Source organism: Gracilinanus agilis, chromosome 6 (assembly GCF_016433145.1).
Source record: "Gracilinanus agilis isolate LMUSP501 chromosome 6, AgileGrace, whole genome shotgun sequence".
Lineage (NCBI taxonomy): Eukaryota > Metazoa > Chordata > Mammalia > Didelphimorphia > Didelphidae > Gracilinanus > Gracilinanus agilis.
This window is the reverse complement of record NC_058135.1, coordinates 147,915,060-147,930,884: the sequence shown is the minus strand read 5'-3', so window position 1 is coordinate 147,930,884 and position 15,825 is coordinate 147,915,060. Positions and strand designations below refer to the sequence as shown.

At 36.8% G+C, this 15,825-nt stretch overlaps 1 protein-coding gene across 4 annotated transcripts in view; it reads left to right on the top strand.

The window, feature by feature from the left end:
• Positions 1–1,120: 1,120 nt before the first annotated feature.
• YTHDC1 (YTH domain containing 1) overlaps positions 1,121–15,825 on the top strand; it is a 32,333-nt gene continuing 17,628 nt past the window's right edge. For 3 of the 4 annotated variants that reach the window (XM_044680181.1, XM_044680180.1, XM_044680179.1), the window contains exons 1-4: positions 1,254–1,372; positions 12,208–12,309; positions 12,665–12,969; positions 13,110–13,479. In XM_044680181.1, coding sequence (XP_044536116.1) covers positions 1,345–1,372; positions 12,208–12,309; positions 12,665–12,969; positions 13,110–13,479 — 805 coding nt within the window. In that variant the 5' untranslated portion in view covers positions 1,254–1,344. Of the gene's footprint in view, positions 1,373–12,207; positions 12,310–12,664; positions 12,970–13,109; positions 13,480–15,825 lie in introns of all 4 variants that reach the window. The other variant, XM_044680182.1, reaches the window with a different exon arrangement.

The following is a 15,825-nucleotide window of genomic DNA, read 5'->3' as shown; positions in this document are numbered from 1 at the left end:
TGGGGGAAACAAACATACTGAGGCAAGTAAGGAATTACTTTAATATTAGTTGCTCTGAGAACCCAAGCGATTTTCTCCAGGTGGAAGGGTTGGGTTGTGTTCAAAGTGAGACTTAAAACCACTCTCTTCTGCCTCAAAAGATAGAATCTCTCTAAGCTGGAGGCCTAGTTGCTAAGTGAAGTCACAATGATTTCTTTAGAGTTGAGCACAAGGGATACAGAGCAAAAGAAAAAAATTGGCCCTGCCCTCAGGGAGCTCTAATTCTAACGGAGAGTGTAAGCAGATAACTCTCTGGGAAGGCCAGGGCAATTAAGAGTTAATAATTGAGCGGCCCGCAGGCTTTCAAGAGAACAAAGCGTGCTTCCCTTTGGGCTCGGGAGGGCAGCAGGGAGCCTAGCGGAGACACTGGGGCCACTCCGAGCCAAGGTCGCAGACCTCGGGTGTGCCTGTGCCCCCAGGGGAGCCATACAAGGTTGAACATTTCCAATTAATAAGCAGTGCAGGAGTAGCTTCAGAGGAAGCAGTACTTGGCTTTAGAAAGAAAAGGGATTGGGCCGTTCGGCCCAGAGAGGCGCGACCTTCGACCCGGGTCTCGGAGCTCCGCATCAGGGAGGAGCCTAGGGCGGCCGGATCCGGACTCAACCATCCCTCCCTCGGTCTACGTCAGAGCCCTAGTTCGAAAGAGGTAGGGGGAGGGCTGGGAGGAGTTCTGAGGGAGGGTTGGAGAGCCAAGTCTCGCCTGCCCCTCCCCAGCCGAATCTCGGCACCCTATGGCCTCTTCCTACTCGCTGCCATCGCTACTGGACTGGCCCAAGACCAGACGGATTGCAGGAGGTGGAACACAATCCTCCTACCGGAGCCGCCGGGGCGGAAAAGAGGCTGCGCAGTAACGTCACCCCGTCCCACTTTTCTCTGTTCCCTCCCTGCACTGTGACGTTGCCCGAGAGGAACGAAGCGTAAACAGCGCTGGGCATTGTGGGAGCGGGATTGTCTCACGCAGGAAGCCGGGCTCCATTTTAGCGCCGCCCGCAGCCGCCATCTGTTTCCCCTCCCTCTCCCCTCCCCTTTCCCCCTCCCGGCCCGGAGCCATAAGGAGAAGGTAGCCGCTGAGGTCCTTAGGAAAAAAAAAAACGGGAGGAGGTGAGGAGAGAGGAAAGGGCTGAAAAAGAAGTCGGCCGCGGGCTCGTGGGGCTGAGGTGGCGGCGGAGGCCCGGTCTCGCGGGGCGGCAGGCGGGAGGGCGGACGGACGGGCGCGCGCAGCGGCGGCGGCGGCCGCGCGGACTGTGCCGAGGCGGCGGCTGCTGGAGGAGGAGGAGGAGAAGGAGGAGCTGCATCCTAGGGGCAATGGCGGCCGACAGCCGGGAGGAGAAAGGTGAGTGCGGAGAAAGGGGGACGGCGCCTGGAAAGGAGTGGGGAGGTGGTGGGTGATTTCGGTGAGGGGACAGAGGCAGTGGTGGGCTAGCCCCGGACCTGAACGTCTCCGTCGTTCCAGAAGGGAGGGGGTGGGGGTTTCTCCTCGCGGGGAACTCTGGCCCCACCCCCACCCCGACTCCCTGTCTCCTGGGAGGAGAACAGGCCTATCAGCCCGTGTACGGCGTGGCCTCCTTTTTTAATCAGTTTCTTCCCTTTAGATCTTCTTTTGCCTTTCCTCCTCCAGGTCCATATCCTCGCTGAATAGTTTTTGCTATATTTGTATCTGGGATGGTATTGGAGAAAGGACGGATTAGGGCATTTTTTTCGGTTCCAATGGAGGCCTTTAGCTTTATACACTGTAGGCCTGCTGCGTAGGTTCTCTACCCGATCTTTCCTTTTAATCCTCCCTTTCTTCCATCCAGATTTTCCCAACCTTTCGTTTAAAATCGGATTGTAAAACAGACTTCGGGTGTGCCAAGGACATTTCATCAGAAGGATTGTCAAAGCTTGTTTAAATTCATTACTATGTTTAGAGAATTCTAAGTAAACGGGAATGTGGCAGGATTTGTAGCTCTTTGATTTCGTCAGTAGTATTTGTTTAGGTGTACAGATGAGCAAATACATATAAAATTTAGATTTCGTTGTTATATTCCGGTGGTAGCATTTTTCAGCTTGGTGCTTATCAAGATTTAAAAGGTTTCTTTCCATACCTTTCCCCCTCATTCCTACCCCCACCCCCTTTTTCTTTGTGAGCCAAAAAAAACAGTTTAGAGTAGCAAGGATGTTTATATGGTGTATACAAAGTAGTTATTGAGAATTCTTTTTCTTTCAACATAACTCTTGTTTTGATATTTTGGGTGTTTATTGAATCATAGATTTACAGATGGAAGGGAAATGGTAGTCATTTGGACCAAACCCCTTATTTTACATATGAGAAAACTGAGACCCAGAATATTTAAGCAACTTACTTTCAAGGTCAAGTAGCTAGTGGCAGGTCTGGGATTTGAACCCAGATTCTTTGACTAAATTATCCGGCTGTCTTCCTTTGCACCTTTGACTTTTCTTTAGTTTTATTTTGAAGGATGGGGTAGGGAATGACTATTTTTGAAAATAGAGACTGATATAATAGATTTGTAGTCAAAAGATCTGGGTTTAAATCTTAATCTTTGCTACCTGTAACATAGGAAAAGTCACTTTAGGCCTGTTTCCTCTTTTGCAAGAGGGAGCTAGGTGGCTTACTGGATAAAAGTTGGGCATGGAATCAGGAAGATATGAATTCAAATATGACCACAGACCCTTACCAGCTTGTGTGATCCTGGATTAGTCACTTTACTTCCCTGGATTGTTGTAAGGGTTAGATGAGAGATGATCTGGCACATAGTAGGCTGTATGTAGGCAATGATATTTAACTTGCCTTCTTTATTTACTACTGTACTTTACCTAATTGCCCTCTTAACTACATCTCTGGGACTTTCTTTGCTTTCTCTTCTCTGTAGAGGTCCTCTGAGGCTGTTTTCTACCTTTTACTTGCTTCTTTACACATTTCTTCAAGAGAGCACATTCAGTCACATGATTTCATCTATTTGAGTTGTGCAGAGGATTCCTAAATCTATATTTCTATCTCTGGTTCCCTTTTTCTGATACTGATACTTCATCTTACTTCACTTTTAGTACTAACTTATTGGTTTTTTTTTAAACCCTTAACTTCTGTGTATTGGCTCCTAGGTGGAAGATTGGTAAGGGTGGGCAATGGGAGTTAAGTGACTTGCCCAAGGTCACACAGCTGGGAAGTGTCTGAGATCGGATTTGAGCCTAGGACCTCCTGTCTCTAGGCTTGACTCTCAATCCACTGAGCTACCCAGCTGCCTCCTGTCCTAACTTATTGACAGATACTGTCTTTTCTCCACAGTCTCTTGGAGACTAAAAATCTTGACTTTTCTGTCTTTTTTCTACATCAAGTCTTATGTTCTTTCTTTTTATTATTATTATTCTGTTTTTTACTATACCTATTGCCACAGTGCTCTTGTCACTTTAGTTCTTGGATTGCTGCAGGAGTTTTCTCCTGGATTCTTTGATGCTAGTCTATTTCCTCTAATATATTGCTACCAGAATAATCTCCATGAAAACAACCCAGATCTTGTGACTTTGGGATTTAAAGGGAAAGAATTATTTTAGTGTTAAAGACTTCCTCTCCCCAACCTATCCAATGTTAATCTCTCATTGCTCCCAAACAAAGACCCCCCCTAAGTCTCATTTTTCTTTTTCTTCAGGTTCTATTAATCATCTCTGTGCTTTTTACTTAAGTTTTCCAGCTTAAAATAATCTTTTATCTTCCCCTTCATTTATCTAAATCTTAACCATCCTTCAGGCCCAACTTCTAGTTCTTGTTTCATGAAGCTTTATTTGACAATTACTTCCCCCCCCTCCCCCATTGCACCCCCTCCAGTTTCTTTCCTTTAACTCAAAGCACTTCTTAATATAATGACATCTACTTTCAGGTTTTTTTTTTTGTATTAGTCTTGTTCCCAACTAGATGATATTTCTTGGAAGTAAAACTCACATCTTAATACTTTTATATTTTTATCAGAGTGCTTGACATAGTCAATAACAGTATTGAAAAACTGGAATCCATAAATTTGGTAATTTTTTTTAACATTCTGATTACTATCTTGACATAATAGATTTTCTTTCTAATCCTATGTATTTTATTTTATGCATTTAAAACCATTTTTCTGAGAAACCTATAGGCTTCACCAGACTCCCAAAGGGGTCTATTTTATAAACAAAAAAAATAGCAACTTTTCTCAAACTAATTTTGGACACTTTGGTGCTTTTGAAATAAATTGATCAAACTCATAATTACAGAGGAAATAAAAATTTGGGAGCAAAAGATAGATAGTGAAACCTTTTTCCTGCTGTAAAATTGACACATAAAAAAGTTTGTCGCCACTATTCCTCAATCTTTCACATAAACTGGAAATGTAGAGCACTATTTGAAAAACTGGTTCATATGGTAACATACATCTAAGGTTTTTTTAAAGACTATTTTTGGTAATGGGGTATATAATATGGGTGACCATATATTTCTTTAATTATTGTTCTCTGAGATTGTGAATCTCAGGTTATTCCATTACTTAAAATTTTATTAAATTTCATTTCTCCCATTTGATGTAGAATTACAAAAGCTAGAAAAGTTTAAATATTGTACCTATTAAAGAAGAAGGCAACATGGTGCAGGGGAATAATGGACTTGGGTTGTAGTCCTCACATAAACTAACTGAATTGACAAGTAATTTAACCCTTGAGTACACCAGTAGCTCTCAGACTATACTATTAGTGGAAGGAGTCTCCAAACTCGGAATTATACAAAGCTAAAATCACAGGTTCTTACCAAAAGAAAACCAAGGAGAAACTACCTTTAAGTACTTTTAATTCAGCTCAATTATTTCATGAAGATATAAAATACATAGAAACATGTATTTTTATACAGTCGTTTTAACTGAAGAGAAATAGCAAATTTCTGGCTTGTATTGCCAAATTTAGAAATAGGAAAATTGTATTTAATAATCAGGGCTTTTACATTTAGTTTTGTGAGTATGGGGCACATTAATATCTGAGCTTCCAATTTTACTCTTCTAAAAGTGAGCTAATCATATTTGCATTACCTACCTCACCTAGTTATTGTGAATATTAAATTAGATGCTGTATATAAAGCACTTTCAGCTATCTTTTTTTAAAGGTTAGTGGGGGTTTTTCGTTTTTTTTTGTTGTATTTTTTGGTAAAGTGACATAGCAAGGAACCTACAGGGATGAGTCATAATTGATTATTGAACATAGTATTGATTTCACTCTCAGAAGTACAAGTGATTAGTCTTTAAAAAACCTTGATGAAAATTTTTTTGTTCCAGAGACTTAATAGTTCCTCAAATGAATTTGCCAACCTGTATTTCCCCAGCTTTTTAAATTTGAGGTTATTGGATTCAGTAAACTCTTTGATCATCTTGAAGAAGGATCACAAACCTCAAAAAAACAAACGCATAAACTTAAAATTGTGTTAAGTAGTGATTTTTTGGTTTAACTCCATAGAGTAAGACAGGAATTCTTTTTAGATAGAATTATATTAGCTTTGTTGTAGCTGAATTTCCATTTCAGCTTTTTTTAAAAAAACAACAAATCCAAACTAAAACATGCCTTACTGTCATAACTTTAATTTCCTCCTACTGCATCAGTTATACTCCATTTAAATGTATGATTTCATTGATGTGGCTATTCTTTCCTTTGATACACTTCACACACACTTATCACCCTCGACTTTCACATAACCTTTGAGAATTAGTTATAAGTTCCCTTTCCTCTCAACCCTTCCCCCCCTCAATATATCTATATCTGTCTATATGTCAATCAAATGAACCTCTCCAAACTGAACTATGCTTAACAACCAGATATATTGAATAGAATGCTATATTCAGAGTCCAGGACCTGAGTTCAAAACAAAGCTCTGCCACTATTTTACTTTGGGGAAAAGGACAAAATCCAATCCAGCTTCCCTTTTGAGGCATTTCTAACTTGATAGTATCCCCAGAGCTTTCTTTAAGAGCCCAGACTCATATCTAACCATGGTAAGAAATCAGTAGTAGAACTTTAGTTGAGAACCATATTTGGCCATTGCCCCAGAATAGTAATAGAGATAATGCTAAAACACATTTTTTCTTCAAGGGGGAACAAGTATATTTACCTTGGAAATAGGATAAAAGCTTTTCTCATGTTTTAAAACAATTGATTTTTATTTTTCTAAAGACTAAATATTTGTAGTGCATCACTATAGATCTCAAATTTAGGTGATCCTTAATTATAGTTTGCTAAACGCATTTTTTATATCACTTTAAAATTTTCGCTATACTATAAGCATTAACCCTTATTTATTCCTCATATGAGGAAACCAAGGCTCATAGAAGTGACTTTTGAAGGTCTTTCAGAAACAGTTATCTGTGAGTATTAAAATTCAGGTCCGTTTCTTCATTCCAACAATATTTTTTTATACCAGGTTGCTAAAGAAGACAAGGTATCTTTAAAAAAGAAAAAATTTTTAATTGTTATCTTTTGTTTTTCTAACAGACTCCTTAATCCCACCCCATTTGAAACAACCCTCTTGTAACAAAGACAAACATTTTGTGGTACAGTGGAAAGTCAGCTCTGGATTTGGAATCAGGATTTGGGTTCAAATCCTTCCTCTGCTACTTAACCACCTATATGGTCTTGGGCAACCCTTTTAACTTCTTGGGACTTCAGTTTCCTTATCTGTAAAATGAAAAAATTGGATAAAATGACCCCCAAATTAACTTCCAGATCACAATCCATTATTTTAGCAATGCCAGTTGACATGGGGACCCTAAATACCCCGTTCATAACCATTGTTCCAACTTCTCTACCAAGTAGTTATATTGATTACATTTATTGTACACATTGTTCCTTTGGTTCTGCATTCTTCATTCTGTATTATTTAAACATAGCTTCCAATTCACTAAATTCCTCTTTTTCTTGGGGGATGGGGAAAGCACAAAATTATTCCATTACATTCATACATTACAGTTTGTTCATCCATTCCCCAATAGGCAACCATTTTTACCTAATTTTTTTGCTCCTTCAAAGAGTGTTAAATATAAGGCATCTTTGAATTTCCCACCCTGTCATGAGTCAGTATTTTGCCATGGAAAGTATTGGATTTGGAGTCAAGAAAACCTTGAGTTCAAATCCCACCTCTGCTACTTTTCTACCTATGTTAGCTTAGGCAAATCATTGAACCTCAATTTCTTGATCTGTAAAATGTGAACAGTTGGATTAGGTGGCATGTCTATTCTTAAGCTTGGTTATATGGTTTTTTAAAAATGAAGTTATGTTACTGAGTGGGACAAAAAAAGTATCTGTAGGTTGGAAGTATTTCAAGTACTTAAAGATTTTTCATCAACTTGCCAAAAGATGTTAGAAAAAATTAAAATTAAATGCTCAAGTCATATGGTTTATTAAGTACCTAATTCTAAAGATCAAGCCCATTTTGTAATTGCCATTATTAAGAAGCAACATCTTTCTAACATGCCACTGGACAAAATGACTAAATTAATTGGTATTTTAAAGGAATAAAAATTGTTGTGGGATTGCCTTCCCCCTGTGTTTTATTTTCTTTGTCTTATGATGTTGACACTCAGTTTTTTCCAGTTTTTCTCAAAATAAACCATAAGGAAACCTTTCCTATAATGTCTTTTGGGTCTGTGCTATGAGTTCACCATATAGATAAGATTGCTTTACTATCAAAGATTAATGAGAAACAACCCTAATAGATTTTTTTTGGTCCTAGATACATCTACCTGCTACAGGTTCTGCTATGTTTTAGTAGAATTCAGAATATTTGTTTTGCATTTGTTATGAAAAAATAATTGTGTTCATAACAACTTGAGCAAGAAAAGTAAAACCTATTTTGAGTACTCACAGTTAGTTCCAGAGAAATGCAGGAGTAACAAAACAGCTATTGTTTATTATTTGTCATTCACAAGTGACTAATTACCTAGTGTGTAATATGCTTTGTTGCTCAGTGGTATAAAGTAGAAAATTATTGAGCTCTATGTGACTACCCAGTTTCATCTTTTAAAACAAAAGCAAAATCTGTCAAAGCCTTAATCAGCTCAGATCATATTTCTTAATAAGGAGCCAAATGGACTATAGAATTTAGAAATCTTATCTATGCTAGAGAGGTTGGGATACTTATATACTACCTTGGAATAAACCTGCAGTTTTTGACCCTAGGTCATGATGTGAATAAAATGGAAAGGGAAGGGCCTGGAGTTTTAGGACCCAGAAATTTTTAGGACCTAGAAGGGACAGAACCCCTAGAGCCCCTGTTGGTGAACCTATATAGCACATGCTCGCTTCTTCCAGTCACCATGCCTAAGGATATTTTTTCACATCACCTGCACCCTCTGCCCAGCAGCCCAATGGGAGTCCTTTTTCACTCCCCTATCTGGGGTAAGTGGGTGGCTCACATGCAGTGAGAGGGTGCAGTTTGGGTCCTCTCTAAAAGGTTTGTCAATACCGCCTTAGTGGAAACTATTATTTGACTAGCTCTTAAGTTGGGATTTCTTGCTGTTCTAGGCTCTGTTTTTACATATCTTCTGATTGAGGTGAGTGCAATGTGAATCCTGTCAGGGGAATAGTGTTGTATTTTTGATAATCTACTTGTGTATATATATGTGTGTGTGTGTGTGTGTGTGTGTGTGTATATATATGTATGTATGTATGTATGTAAAACATATATTTGATTTGGTAGTATCATAATATGTAGAAAGCTGGTCTCCAAACCAAGAATACTGTGATAATTTTTAATCATTTGATTGATTGGCTTGGGTAACCTTTGGCAAGTCATTTAGCTTCTTAGTGCTCTGGTCAACTCTCTTTAAGTTTGGAAGATTCTAGGGAGAGGATGACATGTATTATAGATGAGTTTCTTTAATCTATAGAGTTCCATGTACCAATAAAATTCCAGATTCAGAATCCATCCATATCCCTGAATCTGTGCTTCTTAATATCCATATCAGTTATGGTAGGTCACTTTACCTCTGTGGGCCTAAATTCTTCATCTGAAAGTGAAGGGATTGAACCAAATGACCTTGTAGGGTGTTCCTTCCATTTCAAAATCTGTGACCTCTGAACATAGATTTAAAAAAATCATTCCATGTACGATACCATATGTTGCAGCCCAGTATTGTCAAAAGTTGTGCCAAGTTATTAAAGAAGATTAGAATGGAGAAAAATCCAGTTCACTTGACTAGTTGGTTTTTTTAGTAAGCAATTTTAATAGGTTAGTTGAGATTAGAAGCCAGATTGCAATGGTAGATGAGTGAGTGCATAGTGAGGAAATAGAAGCATTTAGTATACCATTTTTTTGGTGAAAAAGAGGCGTGGTATAGAGAGGATGATGACTTTGACAGGATATCAGAGTTAAATGAAAAACTTTTAAGGAGAGTCAGACCTGAGCATATTCAACCTAGCTATTGAGGAACCAGTATAAAGGGACTAAAATTAAGAGAAAAAGATCTTTTCGGCAAAAGAAATTCCAAACTTGCCTTTTTTTTTTTTTAATTTTTTTTTTTTTTATTATTTTAAACCCTTAACTTCTGTGTATTGACTTATAGGTGGAAGAGTGGTAAGGGTAGGCAATGGGGGTCAAGTGACTTGCCCAGGGTCACACAGCTGGGAAGTGTCTGAGGCCGGATTTGAACCTAGGACCTCCTGTCTCTAGGCCTGGCTCTCAATCCACTGAGCTACCCAGCTGCCCCATTGCCTTTTTTTTTTTAAAACCAATTTAAAACTAGGGAAAAACAATCATCCAAAGCTTTTGATAGGAATCATGAAACATGATTCTTAAGATGCTTCTATGATTACACCCGTTGTTAAAAGATAGAAAGATAAGAGCTACTGTTCTATATTGTGTACTCTTCTACTATTGCCCTTAATCCCTCTATATCTTGATTACTTCTAATATGGGATCTTTTGCCCTCATATATTTATCTCTGTAATTTCCAGTTTCTTTTTCTCTGTTTTCTTTCTCCCACTAGCCCTCTGCATCCTACTTCCCATCCTTGCCACTATATTGAAACTGCTCTTTTAGAGGTCAACAATCCATCATTTTTTTTTTTTTTTACTGTTTTAAAAAGAAAATGTTTTAATGTCTTGTATTTACATTAACCATTTTCCCTCCAACACCCCATCCTCTGCTGAATCTTACTTTGTGAAAAAGAGTCAAATAGAAATAGCATGTGAATGAAGTAGTCTCCCTTAGCACCCTCAACTCAACCCCACCATCATATCTACCATGAAGGAGGCGTGTTTTTTTTTTTTTTCCATTGGGCTTTTATTGTTGTTTTTTTTTATTTTTAATACTCAAACTTAAGTTTCTTTTTAGAGGATTTTTTATTTACATGGTTATAAATTTGCATCGTTTTCTTTTTTCTTTGTTTCAGATTACATCTGTTCTCATACATATTTTCCTCCTGAGTCTTTTATATTTATTTTTTCTTTAGATTAGTATATTGTTTCCATTTATATACCACACTTTTTTTTTCTCAGCCATTCCACAATTGGTGGTCAGTCACTTTGTTCCTAATCCTTTGTTATCCACAAACAACACTTTAGTGAATATTTCAGTATGTTTGGTTTGTGTTTTTGTATCTTCTTGGAGTAATTCCTTATTAGTAAAATTACTAGTCAAAGGTTTGGAACAGTTTAGTTCCTTTTAAAAGTCCACATTGAAACTCAAAGTACATTATCAGTGCATCAGGGTTTCTGTTTTCCCACAGCTCCTCTAACTGTTTCTATATCATCTTTGCCAATTTGTATGACATGAAACTTCAATATTATTTCAATTTATGTTTTTCTGTCTTTGGAGAATCCTTTGTGCTGTCATTTATAGCTTATTATACTGTTGAAAATTTGTTTACTTCTTTTTTACCACTTATCTAGTAGGTTACGTTGTTAAATGTTTGTGTCAATTTCCTGTCAGTGACATTTAATACCAATATATTTCCCATACTATAGTTTTTCTGTCTTCACTGATTTTATTTTTGCAAAAGCTTTTATGTAGTTAAAAAATTCTATTTTTTTGTTGCTGTTTCTCCATCTTTACTGTTTCTACTTATATAAGTGTCTAATCTTTTCTCATTTTCTAGTATTCTGGATTCCTATCCACTGCTTTCTCTAACAATTTTGCCAAGTTCAGGGAACTTTTTTCAGCTCTCCAATGTTATACATGATTGACTTCTTAACACTTCATCTTTCAGCTTCCTTGGCATTACGTTTTTTTTCTTACTCTCTTCTATCTGGTTTCTCTTCTAGAAATTCCTTTAAATGGACTTGATTCTTGACTCTGATTTTGTCTTTTTTTTCCCCTCCCCTTTACTGAGCTCAGCTGTTTTCACTGGCTTCATTTGTGACACTTTGGGGCCCATTCATCAAACCCAGTCTTCAAGTTTGAGCCTTGGATTCATTTTAGAATCCTTCATCCCCTGATATGATTTCTTTGTATGTACTGTTGCTCATTGTTTCACAATATCTGTAGCCAATCTGTCTTTTTCTCATCTTTCTATTCTAGTGTTCTCCCAAACTGGATCATTCTACTTTTGTTTTCTAATCTATTCCTTTAGTGTTAGATTCATTTAGACTTCTTTTTAACCTTATTAATCTCTTCCTGTTTCTTACTATAGCAAATACAATTCCTTTTTGACTCTTGAAGGTCATTTATTTCAAGAGATTTAGAAATTACATAATCCATACATAATCTAATCCGTTTATTCTGTATATGAGAAAGCTAAGGTGAAAGGATTTGCCTAAGGTCCCTGTACTTTTTTTACTAAGGTTTTCTGTTTCCAAATTCAGAGTTTTGTTTTATTTTTGTTTGACTCTCTGCCTAACTTTATATAATCTTTACTTCCTAATCAATATCTTTCTTATTTAGGTCATTATCTTTACTTGGGCAGCACATATTAGTTGCTCATCCTTGCTGCTGTGCAATTTGATCATTACTGAATCAATGTGTTAATCATTCATTTCTTTGAATTCTTACAGCAGAAAAGCTTTTAATTCTGTCCTCCCTTGATTGTTTTAGGTATTAATTATGCTTCCAGAACTGAATTATATGCATCTTGAGGACAGGGATCTTATGTCTTATTATTCCCCTCCATTGCTAACTCAATGTAGAACACATACTAAGTCCATGTTGATATTTACTCTTTCTTTCCTTTTTTTTAGATGGAGAACTTAATGTTCTGGATGATATTTTGACTGAAGTACCTGATCAGGATGACGAATTATATAACCCTGAAAGTGAACAAGATAAAAATGAGAAAAAGGGTATGGGAATTTTTTATTATTTCTTGGAAAATATAATGAAAGCAGATGTAAATGTTTAAGAAAACGGTTTGACTTTACATTTAGCATTTATTAGAAGCATATTTGAGAGTATGGAAGAGCATATTGAACAAGAATAATATTCTCTAGATAAGAAATGTGAAATTTCTTAAATTCTTAGAAAACATTCTAAAAACTTTAGGGTATTTTGAAATAAAAGATTTTAGTAGGATTAAGAAATTCAGGTTTATTTTTACATATACTTATTGTTGAGAAACCTTTACTCTTTTTGTTTTTCCCTGTAAAATACATACATTACGTTTAAAGTGTTTATAGCTTTTAAAATTCTCTTTTTAAGGTTCAAAAAGAAAAAGTGACCGAATAGAAACTACTGAAAGCAAGAGACAGAAACCTTCTGTACATTCAAGACAATTGATGCCAAAGCCACCTAGCTCATCTATTAGTAATAACAAAAGAATAATTAGTACAAAAGGAAAGCCAGTAACAGAGTATAAAAATGAAGATTATCAGAGGTCTGAACGAAAGACCCGTTTATCAAGTGGCAGTTCCAGAGAGCCATATAAAAGTCAACCTGAAAAGACTTGTGTCAGGAAAAGGGATCCTGAAAGAAGGGCCAAGTCTTCCACACCAGATGGTTCACAGGTAGTAAACATTTTTGCAAGTATAAAAAGAAAGCAATTCTCTGATGCTTTTGTGAATGAAGCATATTCTTTTAGAACTATTTGTGCATCCTGATGGTATATATTGTATGACTGCTGATTCCCTTTTTCTTTAAACATCAGAGAATTAGGCATGATGTGGATAGACGGCACAGCAGATCAAGCCTTTCTTCTAAAGAAGAAGTAAACTCTGAAGAATATGGCTCTGACCATGAGACTGGCAGCAGTGGTTCTTCTGAAGAGCAAGGAAACAACAGTGAGAATGAGGAAGAAGGAATGGAAGAAGAGGAAGAGGATGATGATGATGGGGAAGATGAAGAAGAGGTAGAAGAAGATGGAGAGGAGGAGGATGAAGAGGAGTATGAGCAAGATGAGAGAGACCAAAAAGAGGGCAATGACTATGATACTCGAAGTGAAGCCAGCGACTCTGATTCTGAGTCTGTATCTTTCACAGATGGTTCAGTCAGATCTGGTTCTGGCACAGATGGATCAGGTATATGCTACAGTTGCAAATGAATACTTTTTTTTAAATCATTGATTTAGCTTTTTCTCTTGAATGCATCCAGATTGACTGGTAGAACAAAAGATGATAATCATAGTATCTACATTTAGAGCTTGAAGGGATATAGTCCAACCCCGCTCATTTTACAAATGAAGAACTTAGGGCCCAGATAGTTGGTTTAATTTGACCGTAGTCACAGAGGTAGTAACAATTGGAATTTGAATCCAGTTCCTCTGACTCTAAATCCATTACACTTTCCATTGTACCAGACTGTTTCCTAAATTGACTCTTGGTTTATTTATATGGAATTTCCAGGATATTATCAATTAAGATTTGAGTCTCTGTAAGTAAATATAAAATTCCATTGTGTTATCTTCATATTATTTCACAAGAGTGATAAAGTTTTGAGTACATTGTTAGAAATTATACTTCTAATCAGTATATATTCCTTTGTAGTGAATTGTCAAAATGCTTTAAATTTAACCAGGAGAAATGGTATATATTATTTCATCTTGTTCTGGTTCTTGTTTTCTTTAAGAGGAAATGGCTAGATGTTTGAATTGAAATGGGTTAGAGGAGTTGAAGTGGTTTTTTGATCACAAAACACCCTAGTTATATCCTATTGTTCAGCTTAGTCCTTCACTTCATGCCTTCCATATAGGAATAAATATTTGTAACAGATGAGTGCTTAATAGATAAGGATGAGAGAATATTATATTTACTCTATGAAAGCAGATCATAAATAATGTTTCTGATCAATTAGAGCATTTTGATGGTTTATTTATCTTTGGAAGCAATTTTATTATATGGAATTCATCAGTTACTTTTTATTAGCAAGAAGATATTTCTGGCCTTGGAAATATACTACAACTTAATAAGCTTTTATCATGAGACAATTTTAATAGAATGTTTTTATTATCTATTTAAAGAGTATACATTCCTGGAAAACTTTTTTTCAATCAAAGGCATTAATTGGAACCCTCCCTAGGTTTATGTGGTCTCTAAATGAAACAATTTCCACACCTGAGACCTCTCATACAAATGAATCATTTGTGTGTGGGAAAACACGCAATTGGATTCCTAGGTTCATAATCTGTATCAATCATAATTAGTTTATTTTTGAAATTTCATAGTAATTGAGTATGTTGGCAAAATTGCTATTGGTGGTAGGAAGGGAGGGAAGGTGGAAGAAGAAATAATGATCAGTTTGTAGGTTTCTATTTTTGTAAGGGTATTGAAATAAAAAATAACATTTTCCCTATAACAGTAATATAGTAATGAGCTTGCGTTTTTCTTAGCTGAAAATGAGGTTAAATATTCTTTTGTCTCTGGGAAAGTTCTCTTTTTTTTTAGATTACTTTTTAAAAATGAAATTTTACTAATAGACATTTAAATATGAAGTATGTTTTCTCTTGAGTAATACTTCTACTAATGTTATGTCTGATGCTGTTGAGAGGCCGAGGAAAAGGGACTTGTCATTAGTTACCTTATTAATAACTTTTTTTCCCCTTCTACATCATAGTGGAAGTAATTATTAGTACCTTTTTTTAAACTCTTCCCTTCTGCTTTAGAATCAATACTGTGTATTGGTTCTAAGGCAAAAGAGTGAGTGGTAAGGGCTAGGCAATGGGAGTTGTGTCTGAGATCAGATTTGAACCTAGAACCTCTCATCTCTAGGCCTGGCTCTCAATCCACTGAGCTACCTAGCTGCCCCCATTAGCACTTTTTAGTCACAAGTACTGAGGACAGGCTTAGAATCTTAAATCAGGTTTGATGTCCCAAGAAAATTAAAGTCGGAAAGTGAAATGAAAAGTGAAATTTGGGGAAATTACCTGCCTTTAAACTTGTAGGCAGTTCCTCACTCATTTTATGGTAAGAGCCTAAAGTACAAATCATTTGAGTCAGTTAAAGTAGTTAGTCACAGGGACCCAACATGCTGTCTTTACTGAGACTTTGAAAATTCCATTTGATATTTAGTAGCTACAATGCATAGATTAAGGAAAAAAAAGAACTTTGATTATTCTGTGTTTGCATGTGGCATCATCTATTCACATGTCTTAGGTTAACAGGAGCGTGGATTTAGAGAGGTAAGGGACCTCTGAGGGCATCTAATCCAATTCCTTCATTTTTAACAGCTGAGGAAATTGAAGCCCAGTGAGGTTAAATGAAATGACATCAAGTGAATAGAGCAAGATTGTTCTCTGACTCTAAATTCAGTTTCTTTCCACTGTGCTATGCTGCATCTCTTCTTTCAGTATTCCTTCAAAACTCAATTTAGGTGCCACTCCTTCCATGATCCTGCTAGTTGCCAGGAATTTTGGCTTCCTGTTTTTTCCA